The 19,430-nt window shown below is 51.6% G+C and overlaps 1 protein-coding gene across 1 annotated transcript in view; it reads right to left on the bottom strand.

Moving 5' to 3' along the window:
- Positions 1–19,430, bottom strand: part of DNAI1 (dynein axonemal intermediate chain 1) — a 39,180-nt gene that overhangs the window by 10,746 nt on the left and 9,004 nt on the right. The window contains exons 10-13 of the mRNA XM_064579147.1: positions 16,393–16,477; positions 12,745–12,862; positions 12,454–12,497; positions 2,382–2,629 (exon numbers count right to left, since the gene is read on the bottom strand). Of these exons, the coding sequence (XP_064435217.1) occupies positions 2,382–2,629; positions 12,454–12,497; positions 12,745–12,862; positions 16,393–16,477 (495 nt within the window). The remainder of the gene's footprint in view (positions 1–2,381; positions 2,630–12,453; positions 12,498–12,744; positions 12,863–16,392; positions 16,478–19,430) is intronic.

Raw genomic sequence — 19,430 nt, 5'->3', positions numbered from 1 at the left:
CCGAAGCACAAGCTTCCTCCTTGCTGGAGAAGCACACTCACTCAGGGTGCTGGTGCTTCCCTGGGTCCTGCGCCACCCTCTCTGTCTCTCCCACTGCGCTCCACATGTTGTTCCCCGGCAGCCACTCTGCCTGACGCCCCTTTGTACCCTTTCTCATCTAACTAATACTTTCTTTCTTCTTTTTCAGCTAAAATCTAGACTTCATTTGATTTTCTTGGTTTCCTCCTAATATCCTTTTTTGTTATATTCTAGGATCTCATCTTACATTTAGTTGTTATTAATTAGTGCTTTCTCATCCCTTACAATTCAGCTCAGGTGTTGCTTCCTCTGGGAAGACCTGCCCCCCCACCCCCCCGCTCCCTATCTTGGACAATCTCCATGTCCCCCCTCAGTGCCCCCAAGAGCCCTCTTTCGCAGGTAGCATTTGCCCTGTCCTGTGCAGCCCATGGCTGTGCTTATCTCCCCACTAGGAACCCCAGGGACCAAGCCCTTAAGCACCTTCAGCTCCCAGGGGAGCACACAGAGGAGTCACTGAATGGATAGATGAATGAGGAAAGGGCGAGGAAACTAGAGGCAAAGAGGGAAGTTAGGAAACCAGCAAGCAAGTGAGTGCCCGGCAGCCCCTCCCATGTCACAAGCCACGAGTTCAGCCGAGAACTCTCGAGTCTTCGGTTTTGCAAAGGCACTAGCCCTGTTTCCCCAACGGGATGGTGGGAGAGCAGAAGGCCATCCGTGTCCAGGTAGGTTCCAGTCTCTCCGGCGCCCACCCAATGAAAGCGATAGCTTGTCTTCTCCATGCCCCATTTCTTTTCCCAGCCTGCTATTTGATTCCAAGAACACAGCAGAGTGGTAGCCGGATGGTTGGCCTTGGCTGCTTGTCCTCTCCTGGGCTTGAGGAGGGTGGTCAGGCCAATCAGAGATGCTCTGTGCGTGGCTCTGGGCTATCTGAGCTGGGAGAGCATGGGCAGGCCTGCTGCTGGTTTAGTCTGATCAAAGCAGGTCTTTTCTCCTCTCTTGGTTCTTTAAGGTCTCTGCAGACATCCTCTGCATGTCTCGAGACCTCTGTGTGCCTGGAGGCGATGATGGGAAGGTGGGATTTTCAGAGGAGAGGACTCCTGAGACTGTCTGTGAGCTTTGGTTCCTGCTTTGGTGGAGAGCAGGGGGGAAGATGTCTCATGGGAGGAGGTGCCTCTCTCTCTGTGCCCTGGCTCTGGGTAAAGGGTAAAGCAAAGAGGGCATCATGTCCCCTGTGCCTGGCCAGTCCCCCACTCTGCTCAGGGAGCTGAGCTGTCTGAGAGCTGAGAGCCAGTGCCTAGGGCAGGTGTCCACATGACACACGGAGCTCAGAGCCAGGAAGGCAGGGGTGCAGAGTCTGTCTGGAGACTCTATCAGGGCAGGGGCTGAGGAAGATGAGAAGACAGAGTCCCAGCACTGCCTGATGAGTGCAGAGACCGTGGGAAACTTAAGGCAGAAATCCCTCCTTAGGGTGCCTGGGTGGCTCAGTCGTTAAGCGTCTGCCTTCGGCTCAGGTCATGATCCCAGGGTCCTGGGATCAAGTCCCACATTGGGCTTCCTGCTCAGTGGGAAGCCTGCTTCTCCCTCCCCCACTCCCCCTGCTTGTGTTCCTGCTCTCGCTATCTCTCTCTCTGTCAAATAAATAAATAAAATCTTAAAAAAAAAAAAAGAAATCCCTCCTTAGATTTGCCCAGATCTGCCTGTGGGTAAGGGTTCACAGCCCCAGAAGGAGGGGGACTTTTGGAATACAGTAAGGGAAGGTCTACAAAGCCAGAGCTAAGAGACTTTCTGAAGATGAAACGTTGAAATCCACTCCCAGTGCAACCAGATGGGAGACGTAGGGTGAAATCTAGCTCCAGTGTCAGGGTAATGGTCCCAGCCTATGCCTGTCTGGAGAAGAAGGATGCTAGAGAGGCCTCAGGGACAGACCTCACCTACCAGGCCTTACAGCCCCGCCCAGAGGGCAGACAGAGTGCAGCATCTACGCCTGTCTGGGAGTTGCTCCAAATCTAGCCCAGACGGCAGAGGAGAGCCCTGGTGGGGAGTTGAGGAAGCCCATACGCGGAGCCCTTGACAGACTTAGCAGAGGCCCGTCAGGCCTTCGAGTCTTCCAGCCATGGGCTACGAGTCCCTGACCGCTGCACCTAAGAGAGCCTTGGCAAAGAGGGGCCCTCCTGACAGCAGCTCCGCAGCCTCAGACCCCTCACCTCCCAGCTACCACCTCCTGCCCCTCTCTGCCCCTTCACACACCCAGCTCCTTGGCCTCTAAGCTGTCATCCCCATCCCCTTGCCTGTGGCCTGTCCTCCCCAAGGTCCCTCCTCCAGGGGTTCCATCCCCGCTTCTCCCACCCTGGTTCGAGGCTGACCTGCCACACAGGGTCCGTGTGCTTGCCAGACTTGGCTGAGCTGCGGAAGGAAGGCTGGGAGTGGGGCTTCTTGAGGTTGTAAATGGCCACGTTACCGTCGTAGTGGCCCACCACCACCAGGTAGGGGTGGTCCGCGTGCATGTCGAGACACATGATGCCACTCTCGCTGCTGAAGATATACTCGGGGAAGCTGGGGTTCTTCATGCTGTAGAGCAGCAACATGCCCCGGCTCTGCTTCATGAAGTCATCTGTCGCAGGGAAGATGCCAGGCTGTGGTGGGAGGGTTCAGCTGCACCCGTGCCCCTCCCCCACGGGGTGGACAAGACCGGCTGGCTGTGCTTGTCAGAGAGCCGGGGGTTCCTCTCCCGGCCTCATCTTCTCTGTCTCAGAAAGGGAATCATGAGACTTGGCTTCCCCCTTCTTAGGGTTTATGGGAGGAAAAGGTGACCAGGCTTATCTGAGGGACGGGCAGTCATTCTCTTTATTCTCCCTGGGGTACAGGAAAGAGGGATGCAGGCTCAAAGAGTTGCTAGGTGAAGAATGTGTGTGGGCTTGGGAAGAAGCAGTAACCTCAGAGAGGGCTCAGAGGCCCGGCCCAGGGGCAGGTTGTTGTCCTGGATGATGCCCATATTTTCCCCAGCCCAGGACAGGAGTTCAGTTTGGACTAACATGGAATTCTCTATAGGAGTTCCAAACTAGCTGCCTCTTGGGCATCTTCCCATACCCTCTCTCCCACAATCCCCAGCTGCAGCCTGTGTCCTAGCCAGGCACGCTCCCAGAATCGAGAAGTCCCAGGACAGCCAGCCAGGCTTCCACAAGCCACTGTGTCACCCTTCAGGCTCGAGCACAGCTTTTGGTGATCAACAGCAGACCACTCAGCAGAGGCCCTCCTCCCTGCCCACCCCATGTCAGGGGAGAGCTTCCCTCTCTCTTTCATCCTCTGCTCACATGGCTCCCATCCTGATAAGGTAGTCACTGAACAGAATCCAAGCCCTCAAGTCCAGCTCTCCTGCTACCATCAGTCTAGGACCCTTCCCAAGCTCAGAAGAGGAGGAAGTCTAGAGCAGACCCCATCTCGAGGACCCCCTGCTAAGGGAAACTTCTACATGAGATGATGGCTCTCCACCCCCCCCAACCCCCACCAGGGCTACCTCTTTTGCCCCTGGCAACCGCAAGCCTAGGCCCTCTAGACAAAGTGGCCAGTCCTGAGGTCTCGAGCCCATGGATGGGAAAAATAGGGAGGCCACCCCACCCGGACTAATTTTGCTGAGTCATTCTTTCTGTCTTATTTCCTTTCCCTTTCCCTTTCCCTTCCCTTCATTTTATTCTCTCTCTTTTTAAGATTTATTTACTTATTTTTAGAGAGAGAGAACATAAGTGGGAGGGGCAGAGGGAGAAGGAGAGAGAATCCCAAGCAGACTCCGTGCTCAGCCCGGAGCCCAGTGTGGGGCTTGATCTCATGACCCTAAGATCATGACCTGAGTGGAAACCAAGAGCTGGACGCTCAACCGACTGCAGCACCCAGGTGACCCTCTGTTTTATTTCTAATGCTGTCCCTTACTCAAGGGAGGAAGTGCCTGGGCTGGGTTCAGGGACAGTCTGGGTTGGGTTCCCTGGGCTCTGGGGATGAGCTTGGCTACAACGAGTTACCAAATATTCCCACCCCAGTCACTCGGCAAACACCACTTGGTGCTTACTGGGAGCCAGGACTAGGGAGCAGGGTGCAGCCAGGAGCCAGGCTGGCCTGAGGTGGGTAGAGCTGGAAACTGAGGCAAGCTGACATGCCCACCAGAGCAGTTCTCTGTGCGGGAGCCCACATTCCCTTACTAATCCTTACCAGCTCTGGGATTCCTGTTGGGAACCCCTCCCCTCACCCCCATCCCTTGCAAAGGAGGCTTCATGTGCCAGGAGGGAGTTGCTCCCCCAGTGGAAGGTGCCAGGATCCAACTGGAGCCATGGGAGCGTCACACCATGGTTGAGGAAGGAAAGTGTTTCTGCCCTGGAGAAAGCAAGCCTCTCACAAAGAGGAGGAGCTGGGGGCTTCCAGATCCCCCAGAGCCAGGTGGGTCACTCTATGCCTGACACTACCTCAAAGCCAGTAGGAACTGGCCTTCAGATGGTGTGGGAAGCTGGCAGTCCCTCACCCTGTAGGACTCCTCCTGGGTGGGCCCCAAGGGCTGACCCTGCAAGGGAGAAATTTGCAGCTGCTGAAGGAAGTTATCTGTCCCACCCAGATCATGCAGGGCTTGAACTGGGCAGTGTGAGACTCATTAGTAGCTCCTTTTGTTCATCCCACAAATCCTGAGCACCTGACTGTGCCTCCCCTTGGGCTGGACCCTGGCAGGGACAGAGACACTCCACTGCAGATGTGGGCTTGCCCTCAGTGGTGCCTCGTGTGAGGAGAGAGGCAGACCCTGCAGCTGAATGAGGCCAACCCCTCAATGGGGAGTGAGTGGTAACCACCAGGACACAGGTGAACTCTTGATGCCCTTAATGTGCAGTCTGTCCTTGATGCTGGGCAAGACTGACAGAGGATGAGTGGGTAGGCACACAGGTGAGTGGGTGAGCAAACAAGTGAAGGAAAGGGTGAGTAGGCGGTGACTGATGTTGGACTGAGGACTCAGAAGCTCTCCTTACTTCACCAAGGGGCCAAGGTGGGTATGACCCTCACACTTGGTCCTGATGTGGCATGGGACCTGGCCCCTCAAGAGACAGCAGTGACCACCCGCCCCTGCATGTGTACAGAGTCTTCATGACCAGTGAAACCAGAAAAGTGGGGTAAGAAACCCTAGTCTGGTTTAATAACTCTGTAGTGAGGACATCTCTGACCTGCTCACAGAACCCCTGAGACTAGAGGCTGGGCTTTGGCTCCCAATTTTTATAGCGGGGTAAACTGAGGCCAGAAGGGAGAAATGGTGTGCCCGGCTGCATCAGACCCATCACATGGTGTTTGCCTCATGCAATATCTTGCTTATAGCTGAAGTTACCCTGCACTGATCTGGTCTTTATGTGGTGGAGAAAGGAAGGGGACACCAGACCTAAGGGGGTGGTAGTGACTGGCAATGCCGGTCTAGTCTCTCCAGAATCTGGACTAGAGAATGTACAAGGGACAGGGCAGTCACACAGGATAAGGGAAACTTCTGGCAGAGAGAAGCATGGATTTCAAGAGACAGGGACACAGAGAACAATCAATCACACTAAGACCTTAGATCCTGCCTGAGTTCCTAGGCCACATGCTCCTGACAATAAGCCTCTGCTTCTTAGTCTGCCCCTGGTGGTCTCTGTTACTTGCAACCAAATGAGCCCTTCTGACATGAAGATCACGATCTCTTCTTTCTTTTTTTGTAAAGTAAGCTCTACACCCAACGTGGGGCTTGAACTCACTACCCTGAGATGAGGAGTCTCGTATCATGTTCCACTGACTGAGCCAGTCAGGCGCCCCAAGATCACAGTTTCTTTTTCTTTTTTTTTTAAAGATTTTATTTATTTGACAGAGAGAGAGATCGTGAGAGCAGGAAGACAAGCAGGGGGAGTGGAAAAGGGAGAAGCAGGCTTCCCGCTGAGAAGGGAGCCCGATGCGGGGCTTGATCCCAGGACCCTGGGACTAGACTAGTCCCATCAAGACTAGACTGTGTGTTTCCTGAATTCCAATTCAAGGTTCTGTCTGCCAAACCACAGTGGGAAAACACAGAAAACTCTCATTTAACTGGGGCTTCCTCTCCACTCCATCTTATTCTATGATGTTCTCATCCCTGACTCCAGTGGCCCCTGAGACCTCACTATTTCATTCTCTGAGTGTACCCAGTGTGACATCACAGCCCAAACCTCCAACATTAGCAGCATGAGATCATCATCTTGTCTTCCAGAAGTCCTAAAATGACATCACTACTGAGGCCACCAGGGATCCCCATGTGATATCTTCACTTAGGTAACCAGCAGTCCTAGTGATTTGTTTAGTGATCATTACCCAGCTCTCCAACGTTCCCGGTATGATATCACCAACCAGGTCACCAGCAACCTAGGACATCATTGCTCGGCTCTCCAACATTCTCAGTACGATGCCACCCACCAGGAGTCCCAGTACAAGATTGGCATCAAGGGGTCACCTTTAGTGCCTCAGTTCCCAGTGGAGACTAGAATCTCATCAGGCTCAAGGCTTACAGAGCCCTGGGCCCTGAGCCCCTGGGATACTTTGTCCTGAATACCACAAATTCCCTGGTTCCTCAAAGTAGGACTGGAGGGTCCGTCCAGTGACACAGTTGGGAGCCCCCAACCCCACACACTTCATACACTCCATTGTATGAAGAGGGAAAGACTCTGAAGTCTGGGGCCAGTGAGGAATTCCAGGGTCCACCAGGCTACTGGATTTCAGTAAGTAAATATGGCTAGGTAGAAGGAGAGGAGGAATAAAGGAAGAGAAAGAGGAAGGGAAGAGAGAAGAAAAGAGGGAGGGGAGGAACAGAGAAACAGAGAGAGAGAGAAACCACCTGGTCTGAGACTCTGAGACAGAGGGAGAAGGTTCTGGCTTGGCCTTAGCTCCACTTTATGCTCTTGCCCTTCTCCAGGAAGCCTTCCAGATTATTCAGCTTCTCCTCTGTGTTTGGGCCCCCTCCACTCTTCTCTACCTATATGTCATTATTACAGGTGGTCATGAACAAGTCTTTTCCTCAGCCTGCCACAGAGGCTCCATCAAAGGATGGAGTGAGCATGGGTTAGCCCAGCAGGTTTACTCTCTCCATTGGGAGGGTTGCCTCTTGCTACCCCTGCTCTGCTGGATAATCTCTAAAGCCTCCCTGACTCTGGCCTTCAATGATCCACAAGATTCTGGGAAGGAGAGTCAACCCCCTAATAGAACCTGTTCTGGCAGCTCTCAGAAAGCCATGGTCTCAGGGGCGGAGGGGCTCAATTCCACCATAGACCAAAGCTCTCCCTCCCTCAGCTCCCTGTGGTAGGGCCCTGGCAGAGTCGTGCCCAGTGAGGAGCGTGGACGGATGTCTTCTTGAACTGGCAACCACTGGGTGGGGGGTGTTGCTCAGTCCCAGAGCTCTACCCCTGCCCGGCAAGTAATAACTCTAGATCACAGGGGGCCACTCTAGAGAGTTCTGGCTGTCAGGAGAAGCCCGGGCCCTTGCTCGGGATTCGGGGAAGGCAAGGCAGACAGAAGGCATGTTGGGGTACCAGGCTAAAGCCAGGTAAGTGGTCAGAGGGAAGTAGATGCCAAGCTGCAGGGACAGGTTACCGAGACAGCCTCAGACAGCAGGCCTCCCCCTCTCCTACTGTGGCTTCCCAATGAGTCCAGCCCATGGCTGACTCCAAGGCAGCAGCCGTTTAATGATTCCCTTATTAAGTCATGCAAGACTCATTTGGAGGGGAGCTGTGGTCAGCAGAGTAACACCCCCAGAGGCATCCATGTCCTAATCCCTAGAACCATAACTATGTTACTTAGCAGGCAAAAGGGATTTTGCAGATGTAATTAAGTTAAAGACCCTGAGATTATCCTGGATTATCTGAGTGGACTCAGTGTAATCACAGGAGTTCTTTTTTTTTTTTTTTAAGATTTTATTTATTTATTTGAGAGAGAGAATGAGAGACAGAGAGCACGAGAGGGAAGCGGGTCAGAGGGAGAAGCAGACCCCCCACTGAGCAGGGAGCCCGATGCGGGACTCGATCCCGGGACTCCAGGATCATGACCTGAGCCGAAGGCAGTCGCCCAACCAACTGAGCCACCCAGGCGCCCCAATCACAGGGGTTCTTGGAAGAAGGAAGGCGAGAGAGTCAGAGAAGGAGGTTGAGGAGAGAAGCAGGTGTCAGAATAACGTGATTGCTGGCTGGAAGGGGGCCACAAGCCATGGAATGTGGGCAGCTTCTAGAAGCTGGAAAAGGCAGGGACATGGATGTTCCCCTAGAGCCTCTAAAAGGAATGAAGCCCTGCTGACAATTGACTTTCCTCAGCAAAACCCATTTTAGACATCTGACCCCCAGAACTGGACAATAATAGATAGTTGTTGTTTTAAGTCATTATGTTTGTAGCAATTTGTTCCAGTAGCAATGGGAAACAAATGTAGTAGGCGTTCCGGGAGGTTTGGCCCAAACTCTACTTTGAGGAATCAGAGGCAGAAGCCCCAGAGATGGTACTTTTTCCTGGGATGGTTTGGAAACAGTGTCTCTAGAAGTCAGGGGGATGGATGCAATGATCCCCAGCTCTTCTAATGACAGTAATGAAACCCTCCCTCAGCTTCCCACACCCAGTCCTGCCACCTTGGACTCCAGCAACAGAAATGCCCTTTGGGTTAGGATTTTCACAGTCTCCAAAGGCAGGGGACTATCCCAGGGCTCACCAGGAAAGGGCATCAGTGCTAGAGGGTTCCAAACCTCCGGCCTGGCCCAGAGGCCGTGCTGCCAGGCTGGGTTCAGCCTCTCAGGCAGCTGGGCTGAGCACTTTGCTCCGATAAGAAGTCATATTTAAACAGTGTGGGAAATAAGAGTAAGGCCGTGGAGACAGAATACATCAAGCGGGACATTTAATTTGACTTAGGGACAATGAGGCAAACATTTGAGAACCTAAATAACTAACTAGTAATTACACTAACAACGGGAATGCCCTGCACTACAACCCGGCAAGCACAGTGGCCTTTACGGGCTGTATTTACAAAGAGACCTGACAACATAATTAGTCCTGTAAATTTTACGCAGCCTGCAGCTGAGGAGTGATGGATTTTGTGTGTGGAGGATGAACGGGGAGAAATGAGGTGGATGAATTTCCATTTTCGGTAAATGAAATTAACACTGCTTAATTAGTGAAGCTGACAAATAAACGATCAGGAAAGATTTAAATCCCTACAAGTGTGTCTCTGGCCTCGGCAGGCTCAGAGAGGGGCCAGGATGTGATGGGACAGAGGGGGAAAGTGTTCCATGCTGGGGCTCGGGGCCCAACTTTGGCCCCTCTGGAGGGCTGACCCCAGAGGGAGGCTGGGCTGAGGGACAGCAGGCTCCTCTGTCTTTCTTAGATGTGGCCCGCTGGGCGGCTTCCCCCTCATCTCCTGTGAGCCACTCAGGACCACACAGAGTGTCCAGGATCTCTTCCACCATCCCTGCCTAACAGAACACGAGGAGTTCCCATTTCCCTGCTATCAGCTGGCTAATGGGCTGGAAAGGACCCCTTCAGTGCAGCAGGCCGATATAATTGCATCCCCACTTTGTCCCATGGGCCGCCCCTTCCTAAACTACTTTCCCTTGCCCACCAGCGTTCCTCCGTGTGCTTTCACCTGCTGACAGTGTCCTTCTCCACTCAGCTGAGACACGGAGCCTGGCCCTAAGGGGCACCCCAGTCTCTGCCTTATATGCAGCTTGACATGCCCACCGCCTCCCCACCAGCAGCCACACAGGGAAGGCAGGTGCAGATGCTTCTGAGCTATGGCAGGCAGGTGCCTGGACTCCCTTTCCCCCACCCACTTGCTCCTGGCCTGGCCTGGCTCCAGCATGCCTGCTCTGTGCCCAAATAGGAGACTGGCCCCAGTCCTTGGTAGGTACGTGCCTACCCCTGCCAAAGTCCTTCTTAGCTGGGCTATAGAATAAATATCTGGGAATTCCAGGCAAAAGGAGGCCTAGGCTGAGCTCATCAGGGTCAAATCCAACAGCAAACCCCAGTTCTTCCTCCAGTGTTTGTCTGCATGAGGCAAAGTCTGATGATAGGAGGCTGGCATCTGGGCGTTTCCAGAGACAGTGTGATGGATGCTGGTGAGCCAGCAGCTCCTTGCAGTGACCTCATCCAGTGACTAGCATGACCTTGGCCTGCCTCAGCTTGGCCCTCTTCCTTCCAGGGCGGCATCTGGGCACCTGAGAGCACAGGACTCCCAGAGGTGACCTCAGAAGTGAATGCAGGAGCCCTTCTGAGTCCCAGCTCAGCCTGGCTCTGCTCAGGCCTCTGCAGAGTGCTGCCGAGCTATGCAAGGCACTGGAGAAAGAAGCCCGTGTGCGAGCGGGTCAGTAACCCCTGGGCCAGTGGCAGCAACAGCAAGTAGCCCCTGCCGCTCCTGGGGCCTGCTCTCTAGAGTAGGCAGGGGCCTTGTCTCATTCTCCTCTGCCTCCCAGCCCCTCTTTCTGCTTAGGTCACCTGAGAGTCGTGCAGGAAAGCTAGGGGACAGATGACAGACCAATCAGCAATGACTGTCCTTTATATGTGGGCGGTTCCTAGAGTTCACGGGGCCCATTTGCTTTTCTTTCAAGTGAGTTTAGCAACAGCCCTGGGACAGAGGTCTGGCAGGTGTCAGTCTCTTCAGGCCACCAACATGGAAACCAAGACTCAGAGCAGCTTCTGGCCCCAGGTCTCACCACCGGGCGGTACCCCTTCAGGCAGAAGTTCTACAACTGACTGGTGCTACCCAGGCGTCTGGATGTGGCCAGCAAGGGCCAAAGAGACCCTTCCTGGGTGCGTGCTTGCCTAAAGGAGGCTCCTTTAGGAGCCTAAAGGAGGCCTGCCAGACTCGGAGTCATCTATTCCTGAGGGTGGCTTACTCTTCTCCACCGCTCCTGGCTAAAGCGGCCCCCGTGCACAGCCTCTGCATGAGCCCAACCAGCTGACCCTGCTTCTGGCCTGGGTGAAAGGAGGATGGGGCTAGAACTGAGGCAGTTTCTCCTCCTGCCTGCTAGGGAGCCTCCCTCACCCCCGCTTCAGGCCTGGGCAGAGAGCCTGAGCTGAGATCAGCCTCATAGGGGGTCCACACCCACTCCTGGGAGGGCCTGCCCAGCCCCCAGGCCCCGTTCCAGGCCCAGTAGCTGCAGCAGAGAGGGAGGAATGTGCTAGTTCCCTGCCAGAGGGGGAGGGAGCTTCCAGCTTGGCAGCAGCCCACCCCCAGGAGCGGGGACACAAAGCGGGCATTTAGGGCATCCTCAAAGGCAGACCACGAGACTGGGAGCAGCTCCAAGGTCTCCTCCCTGAGAGGAATAATAAACACCAACTCCTCCTTGCCCTCCCTCCCACTCCCCAACCCTGGTCAAAGAATGGGCTGGGTGCACCGGCGGTCTGAGGGGTAGAGACCAGGAGCTTGCATGTCTGCCAGCCAGCAGAAGCTTAGAGAATGGAAGGGTTTTTCTGTTCATAGATACTGATCCTCCCAGCCAGAGAACATGCTGTTAGCCTGGGGAGCTTCGGCTAACATGAAGTATGGGGCCCTCTCCCGTTAGGAAGGGGGAATGTCCAGCCTAGCGCGGAGGTAGGGGCTTCTTCAGAGAACGCGGAACATGAAGGGAAAGCAAACTACCACACAGTTACCACAGAGCTGCCTCCTGCCGCGGGGATAAGGACAGCATGGCAGGGGCAGGAACAGCCTGGACAATAGTGGTCTCCCGGGGCCCAGGGGCCAAGTGATGAACATCAAGCACCTGCCCCCATCCCTGCCTGCTCTGGGGCCAGATCAGGAACGTTCCCTCTCTCAGCCTCACCTCCAGTCTCTCCCCAGGTCTGGTCCAGTCTACCTTCTCAAGCTTCCCAAACCCACTTCTCCATTCCCACGCCATAGTCGTGGTCCAGGTCCTGCCATCTCTTCCGGGGGAGCCTCACCAGTCTCCTAAGTGGTTTCCCAGCCCCCAGGCTCATGCCTGCAATTTCCCCCTGCTCTGGTTCTGTCCCTGCCCTTCTCAAATTCCTTCAGTGATGTCCCCTCAGGAGAATGTCATAAGACTGCCCTCAGAAGAATTTCCAAGCTTCTTGAAATGACTTACCAAGCCCTTTGGGGGCCAACCCTGGCTCTCTCAACAGCTTCTTTTCCTCCCATATCTCTTGTGCCTCCGGACCTTTGCATAGGCTGGTTCCTCTACCAGAAGTGCTCTCCCCTCTTTCTTCACCACAATAATACCTTCAAGGCTCACTTTGGTATAGTCCTTCACCCAGCGCTAACTGTTGGTATGATTGTCTGTCTTCCCCATTGGACTGTGAGCCCCTGAGGGCAGTGACTATATCTCAGTCATCTTACTTCTTTACTTCTTTCACACCTCGCAAAGAACTTTGCACTGAATAGGTACTTAAATGTTTGCTGGTTGAGTGAGCAAATGAACAAATAGCCCGATTACTTACAGGAGCCATGTCCCACCGCAAACAGGTCATTATACTTTGGATTCCTGCAAAAGAAATATGAACCCATTGGCCCAGGAAATGAACATGGCCTTCCCCTGAACACTGGTGCCTAACTACACTGCAGACATCTACTGTTGACTTTAGAGACCTGGGCTGATCCCACAATCCCATAAGAATCCCAGTCCCTTTTTTCTGTAATGCTCGGTGTCATCCTCAGGGTGGTTAAATGCGGTAGAAGTGCCGGGCTCAGGCGCTCAGGGGCTCTGGGGTTGCTGCAATGTCTACACTCACCAGCAGAGGGCGGTGACAGCCAGGCGCTTGGCTTTGTCGTTTTGGAACTTCCAGAGTGGCAGCAGCGTACCCTCCTGGTCTCGGTATTCGTCGGCGGCATCCTCGTAGTACTTAAAATCTTAAACACACCCCGGCTGAATCAGCCCCAGGACTGCCATTTTATGGCAAACCCAGGTCTGCCACTTTCTGTCTGTACCTCCTTGGCCAAAACAAACTCTGTGTTTCAAAGTGGGAACAGTAATAGTACCTATCTCAAAGGACTGTCATAAGGATTGTTAATACATGTAAAGTACTTAGAAAAATACTTGGCGCATAGTAAGCTCTCTATATGTGTTATTGTTATGGTCATCACTGTTATTGGGGGCAATTTACAATAAAGTAGCCATGTCCTCATAGGTAAAATCCCAAGTTTGTCCATCTTCATATCCGCCCCTAAGCCCTGCTGTGGTGAATCTGCCTGGATCCCTGAAATGGGTTCTCTGAACTCAAGTTCATCTCCTGCCCTAAATCATCTCTGCCTCCCATTTCCTCTAACTTAGGTAGAAGCTCCATTTCTCTTGTCACTTGGCTAAACAAGAAACCTGGTAATCCTTGACTGATCTCTTTCCATCATCTCTCATATTTTCCTTCTGATGACTTTTTTTCATCCATTCACTTCTCTCCAAACCCATAGCCACTGCCCAGGCCCCAAGAGCCATCACCGGGATTATTACCCCCTCCTCCTAACTGGTCTCCCCGCCTCCAGTAATTCCTCCTCCAGTCCGTGCTCCACAGAGCTACCTGAGTGAGAACAGGTAAACCACCTCACCACAGCACCTCCTCCACCACACTGAAAACCCCTCAGTGGCTCCCCTTGCACACGCTTCCTGGTCAAACCAAGGCTCCAGGCCATGACCGCCATGTCATTTCCAGTCAGGAGTTCACGTAACCTCTATATCAAATAGTGTCTAGAATGTCCTGCTCTGCCATCTTCCTGGCAAACTCTCACTCACTGCAGATCCAGATTAAACTCCTCCTCCGTGAGGCCCTCATTTTCTTGTTGAGCAGAATTCATCTCTTCCTCCATTCCAGCCCTGCCTCTTCTCTACTAAAATGTCTGTCACGCTGTGTTGCTTCTATCCATCCTTTGCCCGTCTCCCCTACCAGACAGCTCCTGGGGAGCAGGCAGCATGTTACAATCATCTCTGGACTCGCAGTGCCTAGCATCATGCCAGCCACAGAGCAGACACCCAATGACTGTTCAAAGAATGCAATGAAATATATCACCAGGAGTGAAAAATTTCTCAATCTTTTTTTCCAACCAGGGGTGACCCTTTAGAAAATGAATCCTCTCATCCAACATGGTCAAGGACATGCCCAGGCACTGCCCCAGCCTTGAGGTTGGGGGACCACATTCAAACCTCAAAAATGTCTCAGAACAACAACAACAACAACAAAAAAAAAACAAAAAAAAAACAAAATTAGAGTGATCAGAGGCATAAGCCTTGATCATATCAGAGATCCCTGAGCTTAGGCTATCTTCGAAAATACCTCATTTCAGAGAGGAGATTAATTGGTAACACTTCTCTGTTTTCACTTCTTCATGATTAGACTTTCCCAAAGGGAAAAGAGTATGCAATTAAAAAAAATCAAAGTTCAATGCATTTTTATGTGATTGTGTTCTTATAAATGAAAAAGGTTCACCAAGGCCAATTTCTCCATGGATATTAATCGTGTTTGCAGCCCTTTGGTGGGCTGGTGGCAGAAGCTGGGTTTCAGGAAGCCAAGCTGTGTGAGTGACAAATTCATTCACAGCTGCTGTGTACTTTGACAGCTTTGAAAAGCACTCAAGGTCGTTTTCCAGCCTGAATGATAACAAGGGGGCTTGTTTAGACGGCTGGTCTTGGCAGCCCTGGTTTCTATGTCCCATGGGTGAGCAATGAGCATCAAGTCACCAAGAAGAGCCCTAGGCTGTCGGCAAAGGAGACCGGCCAGCAGGGAGGAGCTGCCAACTTTTGGGGAGGCAGCTGCTCCAAATAAATGCACAACCTCTTAGGGAAACACAAGCCACTTGGGAACGTGCTGTTCATGCCGCAGGAAGGATTCTGTTTCCCTGGCTCTGTCAAAGACCCCAGAATTTCCCAGGCGCCCAGGATTTAAGCATCTCTGAATCAATCTCTTTCTTTACTTCATCACTAATTAATCACCAGCATAGACTTATTGAATGTCTCTTCCAGCTCAGTGGCTCTGTAGCCTTGTGCTCAAGTGCCTAGGCTATGGATCCAAGGGGCCTGTGTTCAAGTCCTGATGGCTCCACTCACTCCTCATACCAGCTGTGGTTTTGAACAAGTGGCAAGAGCCCAAATTTCTCACCTATAAAATGGAGAGAATAATGGTATTCACCTGGCAGTGTGGATGTCAGGATGATATAAAGTAATACATGTAAATTGCACAGCACAATGCCCAGTACATAGGCCGTTCCCAGGGAATGCTCATGCTGGTTTTTCTCTATTATAAATGCTTCCTTTTCTCCATCCCCTGGAAAAGGTGTGATGAGGCCCATTCTACCCCACACCTGAACCTCATCTTCGTCTATGTCCCTGTATTCTGCCCAATCACATCCTTCTCCACTCATGCTCTCACTGGGCTGTGTTCTTTGAACTCTCTGCAGAAAAAGCTCAGATTCCCTGAGATATTCCAGGCCCTTCATCAGCTGGCTCCAACCACCTCTGTAGCCTGAACTCTCACTACTTTCCAACAGACCCCTGTTTGAGTCACTGAGCCTGCTGCCCTTTGTCCTCAGAGTCCATTCCAGTTTGTTTTCACCACCGAGTCACTGCTTATGCTGACCCTTGCCCAGAACATCTGCCCTTCTGCTAATCTCCCACTCAAACTCTGCTTATCCCTTGGCACCTAGCTTAGCCCTCCCTGCTGTCTTCCTTGACTGCTGCCACTCATTCCTCATTTCCCTTCCTCCATTCTTGAGAATCCCCAGAGCAGTTTCAGTCTGCATTCTAGCATTTATATTGTCCCCAAGCTGGACACAGTAGAGACAAGAATTAGGAAGCTCAAGACCTAGATTTGGGTCCTCTCTGCCATTCACTAGCCAGGTAGCCTTGGACTTAGCTTCCTCTTGTGTAAAGTAGGGGTAATACTCTCTGCTCTCTGCCTCCATGGGCTGTTGGGAAGATGATATTGGATCACTAATGTGCAGGTGTTTTTGCTGTACCATTGTCAGATCTCATCACTAGACCCATTTTTTCTTATTCCATTGTTTGTAATGGACCTGTGTATGTCTTGTTTCCCAAGTAACATCCAGAAGAGGGAAGGATTAGTTTTTCTTCCCTTGCACCCATAAGACCTAGCATGAGACACTCAAATACTTGCCTTGTATGAGGAATTTTTTTTAAAGATTTACTTATTTATTTTAGACAGAGACAGAGAGAGAGCACTTGCGAGCGGGGTGGGGGTGGCAGAGGGAGAGGGAGAAGGAGAGAAGCAGACTCTCCACTGAGCACAGAGTCCATAGGGCTTGATCCCAGGACCCTGAAATCATTACCCAGGCCGAAATCAAGAGTCGGACACTCAACCAACTGAGCCACCCAGGTGCCCCATGAGGAATTTTTTAATACAGGCAATAATAGTAGTTACCAGCACTTCAAATCTTACCTTGAGCAACATCATCGTATGTGTTCTGGTTGACCATCCGCTCCACAATTTTAGCGGCCTGAGTCACTTTGGTGATGTCATCACTCTGTGAAGATACAGAGGCCATAGGTCCTCATAGCGAGCACCTAAAAAGGTTATGCCTCGAGCCATAGCCCAGATGTGCAATTGTCTCTCTGACACCACCCACCCCAGATAGCTCTGTAAAGAAATCTCTTCATGCCTCAAGAACCAGCTCATGTCACTACCCCCTTTTGGGAATGCCCAGATCATAAGTGGCATAAGGAGTCTGCACTGCCATCCTGGGCTCCTGGGCACAGCCTGCCTCATGATCTTTCATTCTGAACTTGTTCTGGAGAAGACATATCTTGGAGTACAACACAGGACAATGAAGAGAGCCCCGGAAGGGTATTGGAGGGATGAATAGAAAAGGAAAGGTAAGAGGCTTCTTTAGTGGAGACAGAGAGGTTTCACCATCTCAGGCAATGACAAAGACTCCTATTAAAGACCTCAGAGAGCTTCTGATCCAACTTATTTAGTCAAGAGTTGAGGAAGAGATAGAGACCCAGAGAAGGGGCAGCGATAGGCTTGTACACAGAGAGTACAAGGCAGAAATGACTCCTAGCCCAACACCTTGCCCACTGCAGGAAGGAACCAGCTGAATGGGTAACCCTCGAGGGGCTCAAGAGGGCCAGGCCATGGCTCTTGAAAATGAGATTTCCCAGTAGTGTCAGCATCAGGAAGTGGTTAAGAGGATGACTTCTGGAGATAAACAGACTTGCATTCCCTTCCCATTCCATGGATTAGGAGCCAGGTGGCAACTTTAGGTAAGTTACTTAACTTCTCTGAGTCTTAGAGTACAAATGATATAGCAGAGGTGGATATCACCTGCATCATAGGGTCACTGTACTATACTAGCATCTGTACATGATGCATCTCACAACAATTTTGCAAGGTAAGTATCATTAGGATGTCTTTACCAGTGAGGAAACAGATTAGAAAAACCCAGCTAATAAGTAGCAAAGAGAGGATGTAAACTCAATTCTGTGGACTCCAGGTCCCATACCCTCAGCCCCACACAGAAAGCCAGTCCCTCACTAGCCTGACCACACTTGCCTGGTCCTGGCAGACTCAGGGTTTTAGATGTGCCCTGAGGACAGTGTGGTGGACTGCTGTCTCCTTTGTTATAGATACTATGCTACTTGAGCAGACATAGCTCTTCATTAATTCTGACTAAACTTGTGGTTTCTGAGCCTTTTCTCCCATTCCTGTCCTAATCTTTCAGACCAGACAAGCTTACATTTGTTTCTGTACATTCATCCAAATCATTAATGAGACAGAAACCTGAGATCTATCATTGCAGACCTTCTTACAGGATATATCATGGAGTTATTCTGCTTTCTTCCCTCCTATGCACTTGAGTTTTATATCAACCTCATCAGATGCAGGTCCCTGAAAAAAGGGTGTCACTCTGTTCATGCACTGGGCCTGAGCAAAGGGCCACTCTATTCTACAGAAAGCCAGGCCCAGCACTTGGGATTCCCAGTTAAAACTCAATGCCCTTGGGCGCCTGGGTGGCTCAGATGGTTAAGCGTCTGCCTTCGGTTCAGGTGATGACCCCAGGGTCCTGGGATCGAGTCCCACATCGGGCTCCCTGCTAGGCGGGGAGCCTGCTTCTCCCTCTGCCTCTGCCTCTCTCTCTCTCTCTCTCTCTCTCTGACTCTCATGAATAAATAAATAAAACATTAAAAAAAAAACACAAAAAACTCAATGCCCTTGTGTAGAGGTTGCACACTAAGGTATTCACTGGTATTGGGGGACACCCCACAATGTCCTGCCACCACTGTAGCTTCTTGGTCCAGAGGGCTGGAATCTGTCTGCATCACAGCCTTGAATGTCAACCAAGTTGGAAGAATCCAGTGTAGTCCTCCTTCCCTGGGCACATTAGACACCAAGTCTGATAGACATATTAGACACCAAGGGTTTAGACCCAAGGACAGTTTTCAGTCTCAGCCACTGGGACATTTCTTCTGTTCTCTGGGTCTTGGCAACTGCAGTTAAGGTTTCTGCAATAATGGTCCTAGCACACAGCCTATAGCCAAACCTTTGAAGGATATTCAAGTGAAACTCGCCTCAGGCCAACAGCCCCTCCAAAGCCACTAACTTCTGGGCAACAGTACAGGGGAAATCAAGGGTCTGGATAGGGCAACCCATGGGGCAGGGACTTCATCTTTCACCTCTGGGTTCCAGTACCCAGCATGATCATGATCACGAGTTCTTGGTCTGTAGTTGAATGAAATTGAATTGTGGAAGTTCGTATTAAGCCAAAGCAGGGAACCCTCAAACCTCCCGTAAAATGTGACTTTTATCAGGGACATGGAATTGAGTGGAAGTGGGCATACCTCAGACAAAGCAAAGTTTCCTTTAACTGATTTGGTTTCTATAGCAGAAGCACTTCCCAGAGAGCAGTCTGGGAGCTCTCCAAGGTGCTGAACCCAGACCTCAGCTTCCTGTGGCCCTCATCTTTCCCACTCCATTGCAGGTCAAACTCATCCTGATATCCATACTGCGACTCTGGCTCCTGATACAGCTTTCTCTCTGTTGAAGGGACAAAAGTGGCCCTTCAGCATCTCCCTGTGGTGATCTTCCCTGTGGTGACCTATTACCATAACTTCCATGATGATCTCCAATCTATACTGGCTATACCCCCAGTGAGCCCCCCAACCATGACCTCTATAATGACTCCTAAATGGTTCTTCACAGTAAAAATCCAGCCCAGAATAACCACACCCATTGGCCTGGACTTGCTGGTGACTGTGATCAGCTCTGACTTGGCTGCTGGCCCATAAGACTCACCTAAAAAATTGAGCAGAAGTATACCCAAGAATTGAAGGTCAAAGAGCAAATCACTCTCCCAAACCCCAGGAGCCCTTGCTCAGAGGTGGTGCCTTATTCTCATATCCCAATCCATCCCAAGAAGAGTCCTGAGCTCTTTCAAGGTGTACATTGGACTTTCAATAACATTCATGTCTTCTGTTGCC

The sequence above is a fragment of the Mirounga angustirostris genome, unplaced genomic scaffold (assembly GCF_029215605.1).
Source record: "Mirounga angustirostris isolate CCGP_5_RB_7025 unplaced genomic scaffold, mMirAng1.0.hap1 SCAF_15, whole genome shotgun sequence".
In the NCBI taxonomy this organism is placed as follows: Eukaryota; Metazoa; Chordata; class Mammalia; order Carnivora; family Phocidae; genus Mirounga; species Mirounga angustirostris.
The sequence above is the reverse complement of the archived record's forward strand: the minus strand, read 5'-3'. Positions and strand labels throughout refer to the sequence as shown.